This window comes from Pteropus alecto, unplaced genomic scaffold, assembly GCF_000325575.1.
Source record: "Pteropus alecto unplaced genomic scaffold, ASM32557v1 scaffold206, whole genome shotgun sequence".
Classification (NCBI taxonomy): domain Eukaryota; kingdom Metazoa; phylum Chordata; class Mammalia; order Chiroptera; family Pteropodidae; genus Pteropus; species Pteropus alecto.
Window position 1 is genome coordinate 596,772 of NW_006438906.1, and position 25,152 is coordinate 621,923.

At 45.9% G+C, this 25,152-nt stretch overlaps 2 protein-coding genes across 3 annotated transcripts; both read left to right on the forward strand.

The window, feature by feature from the left end:
- The first annotated feature begins 4,093 nt into the window (after positions 1-4,093).
- On the forward strand, positions 4,094-10,128 carry FANCG (Fanconi anemia complementation group G). 2 transcript variants are annotated; one of them, XR_001517258.2, is made up of 14 exons: positions 4,094-4,731; positions 4,937-5,027; positions 5,388-5,519; positions 5,726-5,928; positions 6,444-6,579; positions 6,797-6,927; positions 7,016-7,162; positions 7,292-7,443; positions 7,825-7,891; positions 8,154-8,443; positions 8,595-8,641; positions 8,834-8,989; positions 9,486-9,577; positions 9,731-10,128. XR_001517258.2 is itself a non-coding variant. In XM_006916026.3 (14 exons), exons 1-14 carry the CDS (start codon positions 4,636-4,638, stop codon positions 9,837-9,839), a joined length of 1,881 nt encoding a protein of 626 aa, XP_006916088.1. In that variant the 5' UTR covers positions 4,094-4,635; the 3' UTR covers positions 9,840-10,128. The 2 variants fall into 2 exon arrangements, 1 of the variants encoding a protein (XP_006916088.1); XM_006916026.3 differs by having other exon boundaries at positions 9,454-9,577.
- Positions 10,129-11,202: 1,074 nt separating this feature from the next.
- Positions 11,203-24,671, forward strand: VCP (valosin containing protein). Its single transcript, XM_006916028.3, has 17 exons — positions 11,203-11,578; positions 15,357-15,468; positions 15,654-15,826; positions 16,935-17,077; positions 17,653-17,783; positions 18,295-18,426; positions 19,465-19,567; positions 20,218-20,351; positions 20,430-20,565; positions 20,916-21,028; positions 21,439-21,603; positions 21,695-21,817; positions 22,164-22,376; positions 22,558-22,866; positions 23,146-23,301; positions 23,703-23,857; positions 24,009-24,671. Exons 1-17 carry the CDS (start codon positions 11,562-11,564, stop codon positions 24,112-24,114), a joined length of 2,421 nt encoding a protein of 806 aa, XP_006916090.1. The 5' UTR covers positions 11,203-11,561; the 3' UTR covers positions 24,115-24,671.
- The last annotated feature ends 481 nt before the right edge of the window (positions 24,672-25,152 follow it).

A 25,152-nucleotide genomic window follows, 5' to 3' on the forward strand; every position in this document is an offset into this window, starting at 1 on the left:
AGAGCCCATTCCACACTAACTTATGGTTTCCTTTCTAAAAAAACAGCTTTATTGAGTTACAACTTACCATAAAATTCACCCATTTAAAGTGTACCATTCTATGATTTTTAGTACATTCACGGAGTTGTACAATTGTTACCACAATCAATTTTAGAACATTTTTATCAACCCACAAAATAACTAGATACTCTTTTCTATCACCATCCTTCCCCACCTGCACCCCTAACCCTAAGCGACTACTAATCTACTTTCGAACTGTATTTGCCTATTCATAAAAATGGGATCATGTAATGTATGGCCTTTCGTGACCAGCTCCTTTCAGCATAGTATTTTCGAGGTTCATTCATATAGTAGCATGTGTCAGTATTTCATTTTTCTTTTTTTTTTAAGTTGAGGTAAAATTCACATAACAAAATTAACCATTTTAAAGTGTACAGTTCAGTGGCCCTTAATATGTTTACAATGTACAAACCACTACTGTTTCTAGAATATTTCCATCACCCCCAAAAGAAATCATCCCTTTGCAGTCAAACCCCTTTGCCCCCATCCTCTGACAACCACCAATCTGTTTTCTGTCTCTCTGGATTTGCCTATTGTGGATATTTCGTATAAATGGAATCATATATTTGGCTTTTTCTGCCACTTCTTTCACTTAGCTTAATGTATTCAAGGTTCATCCATGTTGCAGCATGTATCATATCAGTACTTTGTTTCTTTTTATGGCCAAATGATATTCCATTGTGTGGCTATTACCATATTTTGTTTATTCATTCACCCATTATGGACATTTAGGTTGTTTGCACTTCTTGGTTATTATGAATAATACCACTATAAACATCTATACACAAGTTTTTGTTTGGACATATGTTTCATATCTTTTGGGTATATACCTAGTGGTATATCGTGAAATTACTAGGTCATATGGTAACTCTATGTTTAACTTTTTGAGGAATTGTTTTTAAAAAGTTTTAAAAGTTAAAATTTGTTTTAAAAGTTAAACTGCGTGTTTAACTTTTCGAGGAGCTGCCACTGTTTTCCAAAGCTGCTATACCATTTTATATTTTCACCAGCAATGTATGAGAGTACCAATTTCTGCACATACATGTCAATACTTATTAGTATCCATCTTTGACTCTAACCATCCTGGTAGGTGTGAGGTGGTATCTCATTGTGGTTTTAGTTTGCATGTCCTTGATGACTAATGATGCTGGGTGTTGAGAACTGTCCATTCATATTTTTTGTCTGTTTTTTAATTGGATTGTCTTTATTATTGAGTTATAAGTATTGTTTACATATTCTAGATACAAGTCCCTTATCACATATATGATTTGCAAATATTCTATCCATTCTATGGGTTGGGGTTTTATTTTCTTGATAGTGTCCTTTGAAACACTAAATTTTTAAGTTTTGATGAAGTCCAGTACATCTTATTTTTTCTTTTGTCCCTTATACTTTTCATATCATATGTAAGAAACCATTGTCAAGTGCTATAATTTAGATTTAGAAAATTTTCATCATTCCCATAAATTTTCTACACTTTGTTTACAATCAATCCCCAATTCCCCTCAACCCCCAACCAGGCCACTGATCTATTTTTTGTCTTTATACATTTGTCTTTTTTGGACATGTTTAATAAATGGAATCATGCAATATGAGGTCTTTCAGTCTGGCTTCTTTGACTTAGAATAATGTTGCCGAGATTCATCCATGTATCACTTTTTGTCCCTTTTTATTGCTGAGTCATATATTCCGTTGTATGGCTGTGATCAACTGATGGACATTGGGATTATTCCCAATTTTTAGCTGTTGTGAATATTTTTTTAAACTGCTGTGAGAATTTGCATACATGTTCTTGGTGGAGACATACATTTTCATTTCTCTTGGGAGGATTCCTTGGAGTGGAATTGCTAGGTCATATGGTGATTATGATTAACTTTTCAAGAAACTGCCAAACTGTTTTCCAAAATAACTGTACCAGTTTATATTCCCACCAGTAATGTATGAGATTTCCAGTTTTTCCACATTCTCACCAACATTTGGTATTATCTGTTTTTTTATTGTAACCATTCTATGTGTGTATGTGCATAGTGGTATCTCATGATTTTAATTTGTATTTTCCCAATGGCTAATGATGTTGAGCATCTTTTTATGTGCTTCTTAGCTATTCATAAATATTTTTGGTAAAATGCCTTTCATATTTTTCTGCCTGCTTTAAAATGGTTTAAATAACTATTATTGAGCTTTGAGAGTTATATATTGTGGATACAAGTCCATTATGAAGTATATGATTTGCAAATAATTTTTACCACTTTGTAGTTGAATTTTCTTTGTCGTAGCACAGGTGTTTTTAATTTTAATGAAGTCCAACTTAGACATTTTGAGTTGATTTTATGTGGGATAATGGTTGCAAGTTTTTTTTTTTTTGATTTTGCATACAGTATCCAGTTCTCCCAGCTCCATTTGTTGCAAGGATTCAGCAGGTAGTTATGAGTAGTGCAGGCTGCACAAACATAGTGCCGCGCTGTCAGTAGTCAGACAACAAACATGCGATTGAGCAGACTGGGTGAGCATGTGTTGTGCTCCATGGTGAGAAGAGAAAAGATGGGCCGATTACTCGAGGGCCTTGGTCTCCTGTCACAGTTTCTTTTGGAGACACTTTTTGCCAGAGCCAGACTTTTCAGAAGGCTCTTGGCTGCACTACGACTCCCAGCATGCATCGCGCGGGCCTGCCCTGCGCAGAGGGCGAAATCCAACAGACCTGAAGTGTGGTAACGAGGAAAGGGCTGAGCCACGGGTTCTGGCACCAAGATCGATTTCTCAAAGCTCTGGCTTCGGCGAGGGCCGAGCAGGCAGAACGGTGGGTCCCAAGCCTTCCCTCTCAGTCGCACCTTCCGCTCCTGGCAATCCCCAATTCCCCCCAACCCCCAACCAGGCCACTGATCTATTTTTTGTCTTTATACATTTGTCTTTTTTGGACATGTTTAATAAATGGAATCATGCAATATGAGGTCTTTCAGTCTGGCTTCTTTGACTTAGAATAATGTTGCCGAGATTCATCCATGTATCACTTTTTGTCCCTTTTTATTGCTGAGTCATATATTCCGTTGTATGGCTGTGATCAACTGATGGACATTGGGATTATTCCCAATTTTTAGCTGTTGTGAATATTTTTTTAAACTGCTGTGAGAATTTGCATACATGTTCTTGGTGGAGACATACATTTTCATTTCTCTTGGGAGGATTCCTTGGAGTGGAATTGCTAGGTCATATGGTGATTATGATTAACTTTTCAAGAAACTGCCAAACTGTTTTCCAAAATAACTGTACCAGTTTATATTCCCACCAGTAATGTATGAGATTTCCAGTTTTTCCACATTCTCACCAACATTTGGTATTATCTGTTTTTTTATTGTAACCATTCTATGTGTGTATGTGCATAGTGGTATCTCATGATTTTAATTTGTATTTTCCCAATGGCTAATGATGTTGAGCATCTTTTTATGTGCTTCTTAGCTATTCATAAATATTTTTGGTAAAATGCCTTTCATATTTTTCTGCCTGCTTTAAAATGGTTTAAATAACTATTATTGAGCTTTGAGAGTTATATATTGTGGATACAAGTCCATTATGAAGTATATGATTTGCAAATAATTTTTACCACTTTGTAGTTGAATTTTCTTTGTCGTAGCACAGGTGTTTTTAATTTTAATGAAGTCCAACTTAGACATTTTGAGTTGATTTTATGTGGGATAATGGTTGCAAGTTTTTTTTTTTTTTTGATTTTGCATACAGTATCCAGTTCTCCCAGCTCCATTTGTTGCAAGGATTCAGCAGGTAGTTATGAGTAGTGCAGGCTGCACAAACATAGTGCCGCGCTGTCAGTAGTCAGACAACAAACATGCGATTGAGCAGACTGGGTGAGCATGTGTTGTGCTCCATGGTGAGAAGAGAAAAGATGGGCCGATTACTCGAGGGCCTTGGTCTCCTGTCACAGTTTCTTTTGGAGACACTTTTTGCCAGAGCCAGACTTTTCAGAAGGCTCTTGGCTGCACTACGACTCCCAGCATGCATCGCGCGGGCCTGCCCTGCGCAGAGGGCGAAATCCAACAGACCTGAAGTGTGGTAACGAGGAAAGGGCTGAGCCACGGGTTCTGGCACCAAGATCGATTTCTCAAAGCTCTGGCTTCGGCGAGGGCCGAGCAGGCAGAACGGTGGGTCCCAAGCCTTCCCTCTCAGTCGCACCTTCCGCTCTTGGCTCACCCCTGCTCCCTGCCCCGCCTCGCCCCCGGCTCCGCCCCCGCCTTCCTCACTGGTCTATCGGGACTCGTTTCTTTCTTGAGTTTCCCGCGGGAACTATCTCTCAAAGACGACCAACCGCAGCCGAGAGTTTGCCGTCCCGGTCAATAAGAGGCTAGGGTGGAAGAGGCGGAGGTGGAAGCCACCTCAGGCTGCGAGGAGAGAGTACATTTCTCTCAGCAGTGGCAGGTCGCCCGGCTTGGAGCCCGAGGGTTGCAAAGGAGACGCGGCGGGGTGCGGAAGTCCACAGACCCCTCTGCGCGCCGGTGCGGGCTTCGGCGGCGCCAGGCTTGCCTTTTAGCAGCCCTCTCCAGGTGTCCAGGACCAGCTTTGGCCACTATGTCCCACCAGATCCCTCTGGACTCCTTGGTGCCACAAGCCAACTGCCTGGACCTGTGGAGGGACAAGAATGATCAACTAGTTCGGCAGGCCAAGGTAATGCGGTTGCTGGGACCCTCGCTTTGCAGCCCCAAAATACCAGAAAGAGGGTTTGCAGTGAATTTACCCCAGCCCATGGGAAGGGGTTGAGCTTTACTTTCCCCTAACGCCAGAAATGACTAGAGAATGATATCCCTTGCCACTGCTGCAAGAAGAGAGGAAAGGACTGATCCTCAGTGACAATCCATCCCACATTTGGCAGGTGGCTCAAGACTTGGGTCTGCCTCTGAGGCGACAGCAGTTGGCTCAAGATGCACTGGAAGGGCTCAGGGGACTCCTCGATAGTCTGCAGGGTAAGCAGGGCCCTCCCCAGGATGATCAGTTCCCCTCCTCCACAGCTAGAGACCAGTTTCTCTTCTCCATTTCTGGGATTGAGATGATTTAAGGCACAGACAGGACTGAAGTGGAATTGTCTTTGTACAGGCGAATCTCTCTTCTCCTTATGCATAGTCGCACAACAGGAGCATTTGAAGAAGTAGTTTCCAAGATGGTCTAATCTGGAGAACTTTCTGCCCTTCCCAAACTTTCTGTCCAAGGGGTGGGTTCCTTATTGAGGCCATTCTGGTTGAGGTGGGGTAATCTCTGGTTTGGAATCTTATTCAGGGGATCTTTCATTGGGGAGCAGCCTGTGAAACCAGCATTTGTTGCTCCAGGGCTCCCTGCAGCTGTTCCAGTTCTCCCCTTGGAATTGACTGTCATCTGCAACTTCATTACCCTGAGGGCGAGCCTGGCCCAGAGTTTCACTGAGGACCAGGCACAGGATATCCAACGGGGCCTAGAGAGAGGTGAGGGCCAGAAATTGCCACCCATGCTTCTGCCAACCTCAGTCTGGGTTTAAGTCCTTGCAAAAGGGGTGGGAAGAGCAACATAATCTGTCACTCCCACAGAGAGAGATGCCTTTCACTGATGCCTCCATGACCTTTGGGTTCCTGCATAAAAGGAAAGCCAGAGATAAGGTCCTACCTTAGCTGTATGTGTGTGTACTCTACAGTGCTGGAGACCCAGGAACAGCTGGGGCCCAGGCTGGAATGTGGGCTCAGGGGGCTGTGGAGCTCCGTTCTCTGTGCTTCCTCCCTTCTACCGGAGCTGCTGCCTGCCCTTCACCACCTGGCTGGCTTGCAGATTGCCCTCTGGCTGAGCACTGACTGTCTTGGGGACCTGACCTTGCTGTTGCAGACCCTGAACGACAGCCAGGTAATTCAGGAAGTGACCTGGTCTAAAGGTCTCTTCCCTTCTCCCATCCCTTCCAGCCTTAGTAGCATCATTATATGCTGGAAAGGCTTCGAAGTTGGTGGTTAGAGACCTGAGTTCTCTTAGGGACTTAGATGACCTTGCTCTGATTGGTCCCTCATTGGAAGGATTCTCTTGGGAGGGTTTTTAAAGTAGCTTATTGATTGCTGGTAGGGTTAGGTCTCTCATGACCTTGCTGAAGTTATTTCCCAGCCTCAATCTTTTCATCAGTAACCGAAACATGATCCTTACCCTGAGTCCTCATGTACTTATCCTGAGTGAGGAAGTGCACTACCATACATTATCATTGCCTCAGGTTTTTCTACCTCCTTTTATCCTTGTCCCATAGCTATAAATCTCTTAGAATGGAGGGAACAGGATTTAGGAGGACCCTTGCTTTCAAGGACCAGCCAGAGTAGACTGAGACAGGAGATGAAGTGATTCAGGTTTGGAGCCTTTGATGGCACTTTTCTCCCCAGAGCAAGGCCTCTGAGGATCTGCTGATGCTTCTAAAAACTTGGAGCCCACCAGCAAAGGAGTCAAATGCCCCATTGACCCTGCAGGATGCTTGGGGCTTGAGAGATGTCCTTCTGACAGCATCTGCCTATCGCCAAGGTCAGTCAGTAATCTGACTCAATTTTTCCTCCTCAATCCCCATCTTAAGAGGCCTTTAGGCTCATGCCTTTTCTGTCATGTCCTATTTAGCTTAGTGGAACTTCTCTGTGCTCTTGTTCTCCATCATCACCCACTCCCAACCCCCTCAATCCCCACCCCCACCCCAAACCCCTGTGCCCTATGGACCTGTGTAAGCTCACATCTTGATTGCCCTCAGGCCTCCAGGAGCTGATAACAGGGAGTCTGCCCAGGGCACTGAGCAGCCTGCATGAAGCGGCCTCAGGTCTGTGCTCACGGCCTGTGTTGGTCCAGGTGTACACAGCCCTAGGGACTTGTCTCCGTAAGATGGTAAAGACAGTTGGGGAAACCACGGGTGTTGTGGATAGCTATTTTCATTGCAAAGGTGGCTGAAGTTTGTGTCCTCTCATCCCTCTAGGGCAGTCCACAGAGAGCTCTGTTATACTTGGTTGCAGCCCTGAAAGGGGGATCAACCTGGGGACCTCCACTTATGGAGGCCTCCAGGTTATATCGGCAACTGGAGAACACAGCAGCGGAGCTAGAGAGTCTGGAGCTTCTGGTGGAGGTAAGGAGCTATGCAAGTGAAGATACAAGGATTACTGGGGTGCTTGTGTTGGGGCGACTAGTCGAATAAGTAGAAGAAAGTGTGGCTCCCAAAGATTACAGATTTACTTTCTTCTTTTGTCTCTTTTAGGCCTTGAGTATCACTCATAGCTCAGAAGTATCCCATCTTCTTATTGGGGTAGAGTTGTTACTCCCACAACCTGACCCAGCCTCACCACTTCACTGCGGCACACAGAGCCAGGTCAAGCACCTGCTAGCAAGCCGATGCCTACAGACAGGAAGGTGAGGTTCTGCTTTGCTCATATGAGCTCCACTTCCCACTTGTGATACCTCCCCTGGGGCGTGACTCTGCTTATATTCTTATGAGTAGGGGGGATGGACAAGTCTGTGGCAGGACATATGACCTTACTCCTTAGCCTCCTGCCTTGCCACTGGACCTGCACTGAGGACTCTTCTCCAGACACTAACTTGTATCTTTAAAACTCTGAAGTCTCCTCCCAAATCCATTTTGTAAGTAGGGTAGATATATACCAAGCAGGGTTGGAGCCCCAAGACCCTACACTCCCCACTCCTTAGGGCCCTTGAGCAACCCTCTGTTAGCTAAGATCCCTTGGAGAACCCTGCAACAGCCTAATGTGAGGCTCATGGGCTATGACTTTTCAGGGCAGAGGATGCTGCAGAGCATTACTTGGACCTGCTGGCTTTATTGCTAGATGACTCGGAGCCAAAGGTGGGTGTATGTCTTCATAATTCCCTGCAATTTGGGTGAGAGAGAGTTGGAGTCTTCTTTGTAGTAGAGGACTGCTGTTTTCTGGTTTTTCCTATGTTGTCTGTCTGTCCTATCCGGGAGACCAAACCAGGAAGACTTCCCAGAGCAAGGAGTCTAGGGCAGCAAGCAATGGGTTGTCTCCATGTGGTACCAAAGCCTGGTGAAGAGGTTGAGGGTGGTGGCTCACATCTCTTCAAAACACTGCATCCTTCTCCCACCCCAGTTCTTCCCACCCCCCTGCCCCCCAGGGCCTTGTATGCCTGAGGTGTTCTTGGAGGCAGCAGCAGCGCTTATCCAGGCAGGCCGAGCCCAGGATGCTTTGACCATATGTGAAGAACTGTTCAGCCGCACGTCATTTCTGCTTCCCAAGATGCCTTGGCTGTGGGAAGATGCCAGAAAAGGAACCAAGGAGTCATCACACTGCCCACCCTGGGTCTCTGCCATGCACCTGCTTCAGGGCCAAGCCTGGGTGCGACTGGGGGCCCAAAAAGAGGCAATTAGTGAATTTAGCCGGTGAGCACAGGAAGCCAATTAATGTCCTAGGGAAAATGTAAAGGGATAATTTTCTGATTGGGACCTGAATTGGTGAGCTCCATTTTTACCTACTCACCCTAGAGTTTCTGAGGTTGACTCCTCTTCACCTCTGCTCAATGTCTCACTTTAGGTGCCTTGAGCTACTCTTCCAGGACACACCCAAGGACAAAGAACAAGGTGATTCAGACTCTCGGTTTTCCTCTTCCCTGCTGGAAGTAGTGGTGGTGGATACCAGTTCCCTTTCCATGTGTCCCAGCCCACCAGGATATTTAAGAGAAAGGGACTCTGGACATGAGATAAAGGGGCACCTGGGGTTTTGGTGACTGTGTGGCTGGGAACACACTTCTTGACTTTAGTGGTGGCCCCCAGGGCCTGCTTCCAACTGTGAACAGGGGTGTACGTCAGATATGGCATTACAACAGCTTCGGGCAGCTGCCCTGATTAGTCGTGGACTGGAATGGGTAGCCAGTGATCAGGATACCAAAGCTCTACAGGACTTCCTCCTTAGTATACAGGTGTGCCCAGGTATGTATACTTGCATGATGACGTCAGCTATGCATGGATGCACATGGACAGAGAGGCCTATGGGGAGGTACTTGGGGATAAATGTAAGAGTGATATTTCCAGGTAGGAGGAGGGAATAAGGTTGTGCTGTATATACCTAGGGACATGCCCACGTGTGCAGACATACAAGACATATATAAGTGTGTATGAAGGCCTCTCAAGTTTCCCAGTCTTCCAAATGTCCTCAGACACAAAGACAGTGACTGCACTGGGAGTGTGTTGGGCAGGCGTAGGGTCAGCTGAGCCCTCTGTCCTTGGCAGGCAGTGCATTGGGATAGGAATGGTTGGGAATGATCTACTCCTGATTCAGTGTGTGACTATAGGCAAGACAGTTCCCTATTCTATGCCTCAGTTTCTCCTTTTGTAAAATGATGCTTAAGGCTGTGTCGAATTCTAAAGCTCTGTACTCTGGGGTGGTACTACAGGTAATCAAGATGCTTCCTTTCACCTGCTTCAGACTCTGAGGAAGCTGGATCGGAGGCATGAGGCCACCGCTCTCTGGAGGAGGCTGGAGGCCCAAACTAAGTTGCCACAGGAGAATGCTACTTGGTGAGGCTGAGGCTTGCTGGCTTGGGGCTGAGGAGTGGATAGTGTCCTGGAGTCCTTGGGTATATTGGGGTGGTGGTGAATGAAAGGGAAGGAATGGCTGCCCATCTTTCTGCCTATCCTTCAGCCTTAGGCCTTATCCTTCTTGCTCTCCAGGTGTGTCCCCCTGTACCTTGAAACATGTTTGAGCTGGATTCATCCTCCTGACCGTGAAACCCTTCTTGAAGAGTTTCGGACATCTGTGCTGGAGACTTGTGACCTGTAGCTGCCATGTTTTGAAGACTCTGAGCTGGGGCCCCGGTGGACTATCTTTCTGTGGGGAGGGCTTTCTTCTTTACCATCCTTGGAGAATATGGCTGGAGCTGACCATTCCTATATAAGTCTGGCTTTGGAAATAGACTTGAAAATTTTTTGGCCCAGTTACTGCTATCTGGTTCCAGAGGACCCCCTACCCCCACCCCCATGCCCTCATCTGCCACCAACAAGGCATTGACTTTGCTTGTGGCACCTTTTTTCCTGTTTCTCCTTGTGTTGAGTAAAATCTTTTATCTATCTCTTGTCTGCCTGTTACATATACTGAGTAGGAAGGCTCACAGCTATCTAATTCAGTTAAGTGCTGGTTGTCTGAGGTGCCCTCCCCCAACACCATCTATCTTATAACGAGGTCTGGATAGAAGAAAGGGCTATAGGGATTTTTACTCAAGGAAGCAGTGGCTTTAGTTCTTCTCGTTGCCTAAAAAGCAGAACCCCAAAGCCCAGAATCCTGTGTGATGTGACAGAATGAATGGAGTTGGGTCTGGAAGGTAGTCTAAGCAGGACAAGGGCAAGTATTCAATTCTTAAAGGGGAGAGACAAGCAGACCTGAGTATCTCAGAGTGACTTCCCACCCCCCTCCCTAATCCCAAATTCTTGAAATTTGGGATTTCACTGTCTCAAACGTGTCGGTGTGATACCAAAGCTGCCTATTGAACATAGGGCTAGCTGGCATTTTGTGCCCATGGACTAATACTTTCAGTATGCAATTTTCTTGCTTCAGGCTCCTTGAATCTGCTGTGTGTTCTGTGGTTGCCTTTTGCCTCTCTCTGAACTTGAGTGCCCTCTCTCCTCCAACCATTAATATTAATATCCAGTGGTAAGAGGAAACATATAACTTCAACCTCCGACGAACTCTAAAGCCTGTGGGATTAGGGTTACCAGACAGTGCGATAGACAACAGGGTAGAGTGGATTAAGAGCTGGTGTGCTAGGTGGCCTGAGCCAGCGTTCTGAAGGAGCAGAGAGGGGGATTAGGATGAATCCTCAAGTTTTGGAAGAAGGTAGGTGCGTAGGTTATCAACGGCAGTACTAAACTAATGCAGGAGTTCAATCCATTGTGCCAGGTTCTTCCAACAGGATAAATTCAGGAGCCAATGAACTGGAGCCAAGTGGGAGATTCCGCCTCCAAGAGATTAAAGGCTCTCCTTTCGCCAGTCGATCTGGCCCCATTCATTTCGTTGATTGGTCGAGAATCCCAATCCGTCGAGGAAGCGTAGCGTTGCGGCCAATTGACGTGGCGTTACTAGGCGTGTTGCATCCCTGAGGCGGGAGCCAGACCGCAAGCGGATTTCCTGATTGGCTCTAGTACGCGGGTTGCTGGGGAGAGGCGCGGAGAGGCGGGCGGGAGTCCCCAGGGCAGGCGCTGATTGGCTGAGGTGAGAGCACCTCTCCTTCCGATGATTCGGCTCTTCTCGGCTCAGTCTCAGTGAAGCGTCTGCAGCCGTCGTTTGAGTCGTCGCTGCCGCTGCCCCCTCGCGGATCGGGAGCCAGCGTTGCCCGCCCACCGCCCGGGTGCCGCTGGGAGGAAGCGAGAGGGAGGCCGCCTGCGGGTTTGTCGCCCCTGCTCGCCACCCGCCCAGGAAAGCCGAGCCCCGGCCCAGTCAGTCGCCTGCCGTCCCTTGTAGCCGTTAATCGCGGGCCGCCACAGCTGCCGGCCGAGAGAGGCGCGCGCCATGGCCTCCGGAGCTGAGTGAGTGTGTGTGTATGTGTATGTGTACGTGTGTGTGTGTGTGTGCGTGTGTGTGCGTGTGTGTGTGTGTGCGCGCGCGCATGGGCACGCTCGCCTCCCCGCCTGCTGGGGGTTCGCGCACCGGGGGACCCTTCCGTGCTGGGTAGGCCCAGCCCGGCCGTGGGCGCGTCTAAGAGGTGGAGACCCGGAAAGAGGGAGACAGGAGAGGAGAGCATAGGGGCGAATGATGGGCCACGGGCCGGGCTGGGCCTGGCTGCGCACCCGCGCGCCCCCTAGGCGGGGCTTGCGTTGGGCCTGGGTCGGGGCCTGGGCCAGATCGTGCTGTGTCATGCAGGCCCGGGCCGGCCTGATTGGTTCCCTTGGAACGGCCGTCCCGGCCTAGTGAGGTCTGCGGGCCCACACTGCCGGCATGGAACCCTGGGCCTTGGGGCAGCCACCTGCGACCCGGCCTAGCACCCGCTGAAGGCCTTTGGTCCTGAAGAGAGCAGGCCCCGCGGCCCCTACACCCTAATTGGGCCTGGTGGGCGTGGACTTTGGGCCACGTGAAGGAAGGAGCCTGGAGACACAGGCGGAGGTTGGACCAGGGGAAGGCCGGGCAAGCTCAGGGAAGCTCTCAACAGGGCACTTTTGGAGCTGGGTCCGCTTGGCCTGTGGTTAGCATTCCCGGCGACTTGAGTAGTGAGGGACTGACTGTTAGGGATAGGATGGGCCCTGCTTTTCACTTCTGGCCTTCTTCCTACTTTAGGCCAGTTGTTATTCATTCGAGAAAGGTTTAGTCAGTTTTCATGTTATGAAATAGGCATGGAGAGAAAGAACTTTTTATTTCTCTACTATTTTAGGTTCTTGCTATATTGTTCTAATCTGAGTTAAATTTTGTGGGCCTTCCTAGATTTCAGCCATCGTGGCCTGAAGGTTAGAGTTGCCCTCACTCTTAGAACACACGGTCTTTTTCCCTAAACTGCTATGTTGAGAAATCCTGGGCCTTTCACCCCTGAAGAAAGCGTCAATAAAACCATTGAATTTAGAATCAAGAGCTTTAGCTATTACGGGTGTTGGGGGGGAGAAAAAAAAAGACAGCCATCCTATGGAAACTCTACTATGCAAATCACCTTCCTGTCTTGCAGAGAGTTTAGTTTCTTGAGATGCGTTCTGTTTTTTTTTCAAGTTTCTGAATCGAGATGAAGCACTACTCAGTCACCTATTTAAAAGGACTGCTCAATAATACTTAAAATATTATCTTAGGTTATCCAGTCTTTTGTTTTCAAGATGAAAAGTAAAAATCCAAAATTCTTGGAATCTGGCATCACAGATAGTTTCTGATCTCTAGGTCATCTTGATGACTCTTACTTGCACTCCCTCGAAGCCCCCTGTGGTCCATTGGGGTTCTAGAAATGACCTGACTCTTGTAGAAGACAATGGAATGTGTCCCCAAAGAGCCTCCAAGACTGCTGATGGCCCATTCTATATTTTTGAGGTTATTTCCTTTGATCTCAGTAGATAGATGTGGAATTAAAGGAATTAGAGGAAGAGCATACCACTCATCCCCAGTACCAGGGTCAAGAATAGTAAGCAGATTTTCCTAGAATGAAGATTTAGGGTTAAAATACAAACTATAATGACTAGAGGCATCAGCCATTCTATTTTTCTGCAGCCCCAGCCCTATAGGTCAAGGATCCCCAACACCCCAGGCTGCAGACCGGTACAGGTCCATGGCCTGTTAGGAACTGGGCCGCTCAGCAGAAAGTGACAGGTGGGCAAGCAAAGCTTCATCTATATTTACAGCTGCTCCCCAGCGCTAGCTAGCATTTCCGCCTCAGCTCCACCTCAGATCATCAGTCATTAGATTCTCACAGGGGCACCAGTGCCGTAAAGGTTAAGGACTACTGCTATAGATCAAGAAAGAAGATGGGCAGCCCTTGGAGGGTATTTTGAGGTGTGAGGGCAAGGGAGCATTGTTGTGTTTAAATTGCCCTTAGCTGTCACATTGACCACACTTGCCCTATAGGGTGTTGATAGCAGTGGGAGAATTTGTTTACTCTGCAGCCTTGTGCTCAGATTGCCTCATTTTTGGATTGGGGAAGCAGTGTCAGCCTAGGAAACTCCGCTCTTGGAAACTAGTTTAAAGGCAATAATTAAAGATGCAACTTATGTGAGAGGGTCAGCAGAAAGTTTACAATTTTATTAGAGGAATAGGATTTCTATTTCTGTTGGGTTTACCCCAGCTGGTATTCTAGAGCATAGGCATCTCTTTTTCTTGCAAGCTATTTCTAATAGGAATACTATTTTGTCTTGTTTTGTTTACTGATGTAGCCCCAGATCCTAGAACACTGCATAGCATATAATATATACTCATTAATTTATTGAATGAAGAAATAATTCCTGGAAAACATTTCTTTTTATTTACTTCTTCGCTTCCTCCGCTGTCTGACCTTCCTATTTTGGTTAATGCACATATTTTCCTGAGCCTTTTACTAAGAGGAGGTAACTCTTCAAAGGGAGAGCCCACTAAGTTTAGTTAGTGAAAGCTGGAGATAAGCTAAGAAGTTAGTGTTAGGTAAATGATCTTATCTTCTAGAAAATAATTTAAACTGAATTTGGATTTAGGTAACCTTGATTTAGGTGAGAGGAATTTGGATTTGCCCTGTGTCTTAGCATTTCTTGGTTTTGCCTTTTTGAACCAACTCCATGGAGTCGTGTGTCTTTGCAGAGATTACCTTTTGAGCTTGAGCCTCTTTGAAGGTTCCAGATCTATTAGTGTTTTTTTGCAAATATGATGGTCTTTATGTTTGGCTTTCCTGTGATGTATAGAAAGCTCTAGCATTCAGCTGGTTTAACCAATAGAGGGTAGTGCTAATAATTCTGCTTCATTGTCCCTAGGCTTGCTTGGTGGGACTTGGGGCCTCCCTGAGCCCTGTCAAAAGTTGTTCTGCAAGAAGGTTAGCAAGAAAAGAACTTGTGCTTCATCATAGTGAATATTAATACAATGTGCTAGTCATTGTGTTGAACATTTTGCATTCATTATCTCACTTAAGATAGTCCTCTGAGATAGGTACTACTATAGCCTCTGTTTTACAGAGGACATCAGCTTCCAGAGAGGTTAAATAACTTGCCCAAGATCACAGTAATGGCAGGGTTGAAACTCAGACTCAGCAGGTCTGACTACAGAGCCCTTTCTCTTAAATCACTATTCTGTCCTAAGACTATTTTCTTTCTCTTTTTTTCCCTTTTTTCTTTTAAATTAGAGCTGATATTCAATATTATTTTACATTAGTTTCAGGTATATAGCATAGTGGTTAGACATCTGTATAATTTACAAAGTGATCTCCCAGATTAGTCTAGTACCTATCTGGCACAATACATACTTATTACAATATTATTGACTATATTCCCATGACTATTTTGTAACTACTACTTTATACTTCACCTTTTTCACCCAGCTCCTCAACACCCTGCCCCGCCAACCCAGACTATTTTCATTTCTCTAATTGTACTCAGCCTCCACTTCTATTTTGTCCTCTTAGGCCAACCTGACCCTGGGAATGGTCACTTAGGTTTTACAGCTAGGATACTAGTGCTCAGAATACCGAGAGCTATTGGAATGAGAATTGTAATATGTGCTAGATATTATTCTTCATGACCTTGGCTGAATTTTATCTGAGCTCTCTGATGTAGGGACAACTTCATCTATCTACTACTTCTTTCTTAAGTGTGTTTTAGAAATTGATGCGGTCTCTGGGGCTGGAGTATGTATTAGGACTGACTTTATTTTCTCATCTAGTTCAAAAGGTGATGACTTATCAACAGCCATTCTTAAACAGAAGAACCGTCCTAATCGGTTAATTGTCGATGAAGCCATCAATGAGGACAACAGTGTGGTGTCCTTGTCCCAGGTAAGTTAGGTTCATGGTCCAGTCTTTCCTTATTGTAGTTAACCTGGGGGCTTTTCCCAGATTTCTTTTCTCGTTTTTCTTGCAGTGACCACAGATAGAGTGGGGTTTACTGGGAATCCCAACATCTAGGGCTGCTGCTTACCCCCTGGCTCAGTGACTCAAAGGCTCTAATCTTCTTTCCTCAGCCCAAGATGGATGAGCTGCAGTTGTTCCGAGGTGATACAGTGTTGCTGAAAGGAAAGAAGAGGCGGGAAGCTGTGTGCATTGTGCTTTCTGATGACACATGTTCTGATGAGAAGATTCGAATGAATAGAGTTGTTCGGAATAACCTTCGCGTACGCCTAGGGGATGTCATCAGGTGTGTGTGGGGTTCTTGGCTCCTCAGGGATGGGTGGCCAGATACAGCCTACATGATAGGCAGGACCCCCACAAAGGCAGCTGCAGATATCGGAAGCCTCCTAACGATGGGAAGACTTATGTTTTAGCGTTGTCTTTAGGTTTTCGTTCTGCTTCCCTGGGACTTCAAAATCTGCCTCTGTATGACCTTTGGGACAACATGGCATTTCTGTGACTTTCTTAATGCTTTTTTTTTTTTTTCCCCCCCACCATAGATATAACTTATCACATCTTAGACCCTGGTTTAGAATACCATTTGAGGTTGTGAATCTGCCAAACAACTTTATTACTGTGTTGGATTAATGATTTGTATTGGGTCTGGAATGAAGTGGGAGTGTAGATGTGGAAGGTGAACTCCTAGCAGGTCTTTTTAATGATCCAGGTTAATCTAGGAGAGAGGTGTTGTTTGAGCAAGATCCATGAGAGTTGCAGTCTTAGTGATTTTGGACTTAACTTTAGGCAGGAGTTTCCCCATCTTGAAATTACCTCTAGTTACTGCCACCCAAAACTGCCTGTCACCTGGCTAGGAATATCTTAGGCTTCTGGTTGTTGTTTATAGATTCTAGGTTTCTTGTAGTCTTCTTGGAGGTGCTTAGTCACTTTTCTTTCCATTCTCTGACCTCCTGGCTAAGATTATTTTTTCATTTCTATTTCTCTAACCCTGACACTCATCATACTAAGACCTCACTTTGTAGTATTGGGTTATCAATATTAGCCAGAATGGATCATCCTTGACTATCTCTCACTGAATATTCTCCCTCTCATGTTTTGTGGGGGCTCCAGATGTGTGGGTCTCCCTTTTGGTTCACTAATTGGAAGTGGGGAGCCCCAGCAGCTTCTTCTAGTGGCTCCCCTGACCTATCTCACCCTGAGTGTGACCTGTCTTAGTTGTGCTTGGCTGTTCCTTTGTTCTCTCTCCAGCCCTACCTTCCTGCCTTTCTTCCTACCTAAAGCCATCCCTACTTTTTCTCTTTTGCTTACCATCAGTTCTCTGTGCCAGGCTCTTTTGGATGCCCAGCGCTTGGGGCTGCAGTATGGTTGGTAACTTGGAGTCTGCTTGTCATTCTCAGCATCCAACCATGCCCTGATGTGAAGTATGGCAAACGTATCCATGTGCTACCCATTGATGATACAGTGGAAGGCATCACTGGCAATCTCTTTGAGGTATACCTTAAGCCGTACTTCCTGGAAGCTTACCGGCCAATCCGGAAAGGTGAGATAATTCTAGAGATTGAGCTTAAGGATGGTCATTTGTAGGGATATTTGGGAGTAAACTTTAGACATCTGTCTCATTTTAATATTGTATGCATGCACATGCATCTGCATTCATACTCATGTGAACTCTCACCTTCCCCTTGCCTTCCCTCCCACTCCCCCATTACCCCATTCCTCCATTCCTACTCCCTGCTCCAGGAGAGTAAGTTATCTTCTCAGATCTCTAAAGGAGGAAGTGGGTCATTTTGGCTGTGTCACGGTCCAGTTATTTAATTTTTAGCATAGCCGTACCATTAGTGATTGTAACAGTTTGGGTTGCCCATACCCCAGGAATCAAAACTTTTGGGGCTTTTGGCACATCAGGTTTTATTCATTGTCCTCTTGAGTGGTAGAGGGGCTCTTCACAGGTTAGCTTTCTCCTCTTGCCTGATGCTTAACAAGATCATGGGGGTGGGAAGGAGAAAGGGCACTATCTAGGGAACTTGGCATTCTAGACCCCAGGTTCTGATGAGGAATTCTCACTGGTTTCATTGTTGACATCTCTAATTGCCCTTGTGCTGATTGTTCTCATAGGAGACATTTTCCTTGTCCGGGGTGGAATGCGTGCTGTGGAGTTCAAAGTAGTGGAGACAGATCCCAGCCCTTATTGCATTGTTGCTCCAGACACAGTGATTCACTGTGAAGGGGAGCCTATCAAACGAGAGGTGAGTTCTCTCCCTAATCCCAGTATCCGATTTCATGATTACTCTGGGGCAGTCATGTAGTAGCTGTCAGGGTGGGGTGCTCTTTAGAACAAAGCTGCTTTCCAGAGGTGGGAAATCTCCCAGCTATTCATTTCTGAGTCTAGGTGTTTCTTGTAAGTATGTGATATCAGTAATTTTTAAAATCTAGATTGAACCCAAAGGTTAGAATAATTTTTGAAGAAATGATGCTGATGATGGCATCCAGGCCTCTGCCCGTTTACCAGAGTTTCCAGCTTCACATATTAGGGGAGCGCTTCCCAGTAAGGTGAAGGACAGTGTGAAATGGAAAGGCTGTGCTAGAAATTTTGCCTTGGGATTTTGAGTTGTTCTTTGAGGCATTATCTCCTTAGAGGAGAATCCTCTCATACAGCAGATTTCTCCATGCCAGATTGTGGAAGGATTTGGAGAAACTCAGCTTATGCTGATTGTAATATTCCTGCCTTCTCTTTTTCTTTGTTTCCTACGTGTTCAGGATGAGGAAGAGTCCTTGAATGAAGTGGGCTATGATGACATTGGTGGCTGCAGGAAACAGCTAGCTCAGATAAAGGAGATGGTGGAGCTGCCCCTGAGACATCCTGCCCTCTTTAAGGCAATTGGTGTGAAGGTGAGCATCTTGGGCTCTGTGGAGTATAGTCTAGAGTGGTGATTAACGACTACTTGGTGTCAGATCCTGGGACTTGTTCTCATATTTTATTATTGCCTTGAATTAGAGAGGCAGCAATAAATTCTTTGAGATTATAGAGGATCATAAATTTATTAAGCTACTGATGGTCTATAACAGAGCAGACCAGTGAAGTTCTCTGTTGCATCTGTATGTATTTTTTTATTATAACCATTTAAAAATGTAAAAACCCATTTTTATGGACCTTGTAAAAACAAATCTCACTATGGTTTGCCAACTTGTCTAGAACAGTGCTGCCTGATAGAAGAAATTAAGGAAATTAGCAGTGTAAAAGTTCCTATGTCTAATATATTTGAGAACTGCTGGTCTACAATGTAACTTCCTAGCTATTTCCATATCATGAGACACACCAAAGATTAAATTATCCCTTCCCCTAGTATATATTGTACAAATAACTTTATCTTCTATGTGGGCACTTACCATGTGCTGCCTGTGGATAAGGCCATAGAAAAGACAGCTTCAAAGAGGAAAACTTGTGCTTGGCAGTAAAGAGAAGTATTCCAACATGATAATAAATCCTGGAGGGTTGTGATTACTGAAGAGAGTGAGCCTCTGGCAATACTGTTCTTAAATGACTAAGCTATGCCTTGGCCCTTTGGCCTAATGGCCTCTTGCTTTTCCCTAGTCCCAGGATCTTTAGATTTATCCATACTAGAGTTTCCAGACTCACATTAGAGTTTCTTAGGTTGGTTTCTCTGCTCTTTGTCTCCTATGCAAGTTATAATAATAAGTGTTGTCAGCTTTCTAGCAGTATTTTCTCTTCTGATAAAGAGGAATAAGTGTGGCCTGAAGTAAGCTGTCTTCCTAGCAGCTGTGGCAGAGGGCTCATTCTTACTGGTGTCAGGGTTGAGCTTATTTTCATTCTCTCTAAATACAGCTCTAGTTGAGCCATTTTAGGATGGATGGGGTTGGAGAAGGTGGGAGTCTGAACCCAGTCACACCCTCTGTATTGGTCCTCAGCCTCCTCGGGGAATCCTGCTCTATGGACCTCCTGGGACTGGGAAGACCCTGATTGCTCGAGCTGTGGCAAATGAGACTGGAGCCTTCTTCTTCTTGATCAATGGTAAAAGACTTGGTTCATCTTGTGTTTGGCTGGACTCAACTCTAAGCTGAGCTTGACCTAGTCTCACGAGCTGGAGAAATCCTGGATACATTCATTTGCACACATGCCCTTGTGTACACTTTAGTATCTTTCTTCCACTGGGCTACATTACAGATAGATAAGGAACAGGGGGAAGATACTTTACTCTTTTTTTTTTTTTTCAAGATAACTCTACTCTCTTACCTTGATCTATCCCTCTTTGAGAAAGATTATGGACAAGCTTAAGACATTTAGGGGGAGCAAGTTAGGATAAAAGATCAAAAAGTATTTATTTATTGGAGAGTGTTTGGGGGAAGGTCAACTGGCTCTTCGAGAGTGATATTTATCTGGTAGAGGTCCAACTGGTGCACTGCATCTGCTCTGGCCAGAAGTCCCAGAGCATCTTCCGTCATCCTCATACTTTGAACTCAATTGTTAGATAAGTGTACTGAGTTTCTTGGGTTCTGTCTAGCCTGGCCTAGTGGCATTATCTTGGGATAATATCTAATACAGACTGTGAGAAAATAGGCAGAGGTTACCACCTGTCTCTGGGCTGGGCAAACAAATTATCTGATTTCTGGGATTGAGGAAGGATGTAGTTTTTCCATTGCCTCCATTCTGTATCTTTTCAGGTCCTGAGATCATGAGCAAGTTGGCTGGTGAGTCTGAGAGCAACCTTCGTAAAGCCTTTGAGGAGGCTGAGAAGAATGCTCCTGCGATCATCTTCATTGATGAGCTGGATGCCATAGCTCCCAAAAGAGAGAAAGTAGGAACTTACCCAAAGGATTCGTGGGGGGTTGAAAGGTCCTGACTTCACTTCTGACCAGATATCCTGTTCTGACAGACCCATGGGGAGGTAGAGCGACGTATTGTATCACAGTTATTGACCCTCATGGATGGCCTAAAGCAGAGAGCACATGTGATTGTCATGGCAGCAACCAACAGACCCAACAGCATTGACCCAGCCCTACGACGATTTGGTAAGGACCCCAAATTCCTTTCATCCCTGTCCTTGTTCATAGGAAGATTATAGCTCTACTTGGCTTACTCTCTTTGATCCTACATTTGTCCTTTATCTAAGTCACCTAATTCTGAGGATCTTTTGAAGCTCTTTGTAGTGATAGGGCCCAGGAGTCCTTTCCCTTTTCTCATGTCCTGTCTAGGATGATGAACCATCCTGGTTTGCTTGAGACTGAGGGGTTACCCAAGACCTGGGACCTTACGAGTGTTAACATCAGGACAGTTCTGGGCAAACTGGGATGGTTGGTCACATTAGGCCTATCCTTTTTTCCCTCTGGACCAGAAATGAGCCTTGTCTATGTTCACACAGGTCGCTTTGACAGGGAGGTAGATATTGGAATCCCTGATGCTACAGGACGCTTGGAAATTCTTCAGATCCATACCAAGAACATGAAGCTGGCAGATGATGTGGACCTGGAACAGGTGGAGTGGTGATAAGGGCTGGCCAGGATTTTTAGGATAGCCATTTCTAGGCAATTGAAGGGAATTGGCTAGGAATATAAACTTGAGATGCGAAGATACTGATTTCGATTCCTGGGCAGGGGAAAGGAAGTGATCTAAGAGTGAATCCAGGAAACTGGACTTGTCATGTTTCTTGGTTGACACTACCTTAGAGTAAACCTGAATTTTGGGGGCACTTTATTTCCAAGCCCCAAGTTCAGGCTTGAATACTTAAAATCCAGCCAGTGAAAGGACTGCTAGTATGTATTCAGAGAAATGGGAGGACCCAGAGATAGGAGTTAGAGGCACAAGCCAAGATTCTGTTGTCTTTGAGCTTCCGAAGGCATCTAGTTCTTAGAGAGAGGATAATAAGTAGATTTTTTTCTCTGCAGGTGGCCAATGAGACTCATGGGCATGTGGGCGCTGACTTAGCAGCCTTGTGCTCAGAGGCTGCTCTGCAGGCCATCCGCAAGAAGATGGACCTCATTGATCTAGAAGATGAAACCATCGATGCTGAGGTCATGAATTCCCTAGCAGTAACTATGGATGACTTCCGGGTAAGGACTGCATTCCTATCTCAAGTAGATACACATACACTTTGACCCCACCCCTGGGGAGTCTCATCCCCAGTTTATCTTCCCTTTTTAGTGGGCCCTGAGCCAGAGCAACCCATCAGCACTGCGAGAAACTGTGGTGGAGGTGCCACAGGTGACCTGGGAGGACATTGGGGGCCTGGAGGATGTCAAACGTGAGCTTCAGGAACTAGTCCAGGTAGGGTAGCTTGGTCCAGGGTGAGTCACTGCTTCAGTACTTTGTAATTGAGCTGGGTGGGCTTGGGATGTTGGCATATTCATTGCAGGAATTGTGAGAGAATAAGTCAAGAACCTGCTATTCTCAGGTTTGAGGTACAAAGGAGCCTGCTCCTAGGGAACCTGGATCTTACACTTTGGAGTAGGAATGGGGGGGAAATATTCTCAGGTTTGAGGTACAAAGGAGCCTGCTCCTAGGGAACCTGGATCTTACACTTTGGAGTAGGAATGGGGGGGGTGCTTCTGTTTGGTTAGATTTCTTTCAAACTATAAGGATGTCCCTGAACCCTCTTTCCTTTTCCTCCTAGTATCCCGTGGAGCACCCAGACAAATTCCTCAAGTTTGGCATGACACCCTCCAAGGGAGTACTGTTCTATGGACCCCCTGGCTGTGGGAAAACCTTGCTAGCCAAAGCCATTGCTAATGAGTGCCAGGCCAACTTCATCTCCATCAAGGGTCCTGAGCTGCTCACCATGTGGTTTGGGGAGTCTGAGGCCAACGTCAGGGAAATATTTGACAAGGTGAGCTACAAATAGCTGAGCTATCTATTCATTTGCATGGGGGCAAGGTAGAGATAGTCTGTTTTTGGGAGAGTTAAAACCATCTCATTCTGGCAGCTCAACTGGGGCACTTTATTTTCCTTTTCAGGTCTGAAGAGACCCAATGGTGTTAATGCTTGAGTTTCATCTGTCCCTCCCACAGGCCCGCCAAGCTGCCCCCTGTGTACTATTCTTTGATGAGCTGGATTCAATTGCCAAGGCCCGTGGTGGTAACATTGGAGATGGTGGTGGGGCTGCTGACCGAGTCATTAACCAGATCCTGACAGAAATGGATGGCATGTCCACAAAAAAGAATGTGTTTATCATCGGCGCTACTAACCGGCCTGATATCATCGATCCTGCTATCCTGCGACCTGGCCGCCTCGATCAGCTCATCTACATCCCGCTTCCTGATGAGAAGTCCCGCGTTGCCATCCTCAAGGCCAACCTGCGCAAGTCCCCAGTTGCCAAGGCAGGTGCAAGGTCATGGGCTATGGGGACTTCTGTGAGTCCTCAGGCTAGTGTGAAGTGCTCTTTGATTCCTAGACAATATTTCATTGGAGATTTCTGGGGTTAGAGTTGTAAAGGGAAGATGGAAGATTTGAGGGTATTAGGATAATCTAGAATTGGGAATAAAAATCAGCATGTTAAAAGATGGGATGAACTGGAATTGGAAGTGCTTGAGCGGCTCAAAGATTGTGTATCACAGGGGAGGAGAAGTTAAATGCTAAGATACTCTTGCATCTTTTAGGACGTGGATTTGGAGTTCTTGGCTAAGATGACTAATGGCTTCTCTGGAGCTGACTTGACAGAGATTTGCCAACGTGCTTGCAAGCTGGCCATTCGTGAATCCATCGAAAGTGAGATAAGGCGAGAACGGGAGAGGCAGACTAACCCATCAGCCATGGTGAGTTTGCATCCTTTACCTAGAAGTGCCGGTTGTGGGGAGCCAGAGGACAGTCTCTACCAGAGTTAAGAGTGTAAGGTTTTGGAAAGGTCATCTGACTGAGATATTTAGCAGGGCATCAAAGAGAAAGAATAACTGAGAATTAACCCTTTTAGTCTGGAATTATGAAGGCTGAGAAGAGATGGGCAGGCTATATTCTCAGTCTGAAGCCTCCATGAGGGAAATCAAAGTATGATTGTGCAGATAAATAGAGCAAGGCTTAGAACTTGGGATTTACGGACCTATCTATCACTCCTAAAATTAAATGCCTCTGTGTGTGTGTGTGTGTGTCTACACACATTTGTACTCCATAAAGACAGATACTCCTTAACTATTCCTGATCTGTTTACCAAACCCTACAGGAGGTAGAAGAGGATGATCCAGTGCCTGAGATCCGCCGAGATCACTTTGAGGAAGCCATGCGCTTTGCCCGCCGTTCTGTCAGTGACAATGACATTCGGAAGTATGAAATGTTTGCTCAGACCCTTCAGCAGAGTCGGGGCTTTGGTAGTTTCAGGTAAGTAGTCTGCATTGGGCAGTGCTTAAGTTGTCTTGGAGAACTAAACCAAGGTCGTGAGTGTCCTAAGGATACTAGAAAGATAGTTGTGAAAACACAGGTCCTGTCCTAACCTTTTTTTTTCCTTTTGGTTCTGCTCTTTTGCACACAGATTCCCTTCAGGAAACCAGGGTGGAGCTGGCCCCAGTCAGGGCAGTGGAGGCGGCACAGGTGGCAGTGTATATACAGAAGACAATGATGATGACCTGTATGGCTAAGTGGTGATGGCCAGCATGCTGCGAGCTGGCCTGGCTGGACCTTGTTCCCTCAGGGTGGGGGTGTTTGCCCAGGAGGGACCAGAGGTGCTCCCACAGCCTGCTCCATTCCTCAGCCTGAACAGTTCAGTTACAGTCAGTCTCTGGACAGGGGGTTTCTGTTGCAAAAAATACAAAACAAGGGATAAAATAAAAGTGATTTTCATTTGGGAGGTGGAGAGTGAATTACCAACAGGGAATTGGGCCTTGGGCCATTTCTGTTGTAGTTGGGGCAGTGCAGGGGACCTGTGCGGGTGTGAACCAAGGCACTACGCCACTCCCTACAGTAAAGCATCTGCACTTCACTCAATGCTTCTCAAGCCCTCCCTTCTTCCCCCTACCCAACCTGGGCAGGAAGGTTAAGGGCCACAGTTGCTGGGTGTTTATATAGAGAGTAGGTTGATTTTATTTTACATGCTTTGAGTTAATGTTGGAAAACTAATCACAAGCAGTTTCTAAACCAAAAATGACATGTTGTACAAGGACAATAAACATTGGGTCAAAATGGAGCCTGAATACCAGCCCCTGTGCCTGCTTCTTTTCCTGGGAAGGGCCTTGGGTTACCCCTCACTGCCAAGGCACTTTTCCAAATGTGAAATCCTGTTAGATTGCATCCTTTTCCCTCCTGATTGACATCAGTATGATACTGCTGCCTCCCCGCTATGGCTGCAGTATCACTGGATAGGACTGCAGTAGAGGGGAAACAACCTGATGGAGCTCCAGATGTGGAAAATGTTGCATCCTCCACCTATATCTGACGTGGATGGTAAGAATAGGCCTACAGAACCCCTTTTACCTGACCAAGGACTGGATTGGAGTGCTCTCCAAAAATCTTAGAGCTGCAGAAAGATACAATCTGCGTGGAGGCGGATGTTCTTTCGGTGCATCTAAAAGTCCCAAACATTCATGCTCTGGTTGAGGGTCACTTATAATTATGTCCACCTTTATTTTATGTAATTTGTATTATAAAAAAACAGCTTTTCTAACATAAAATTCTAGTAT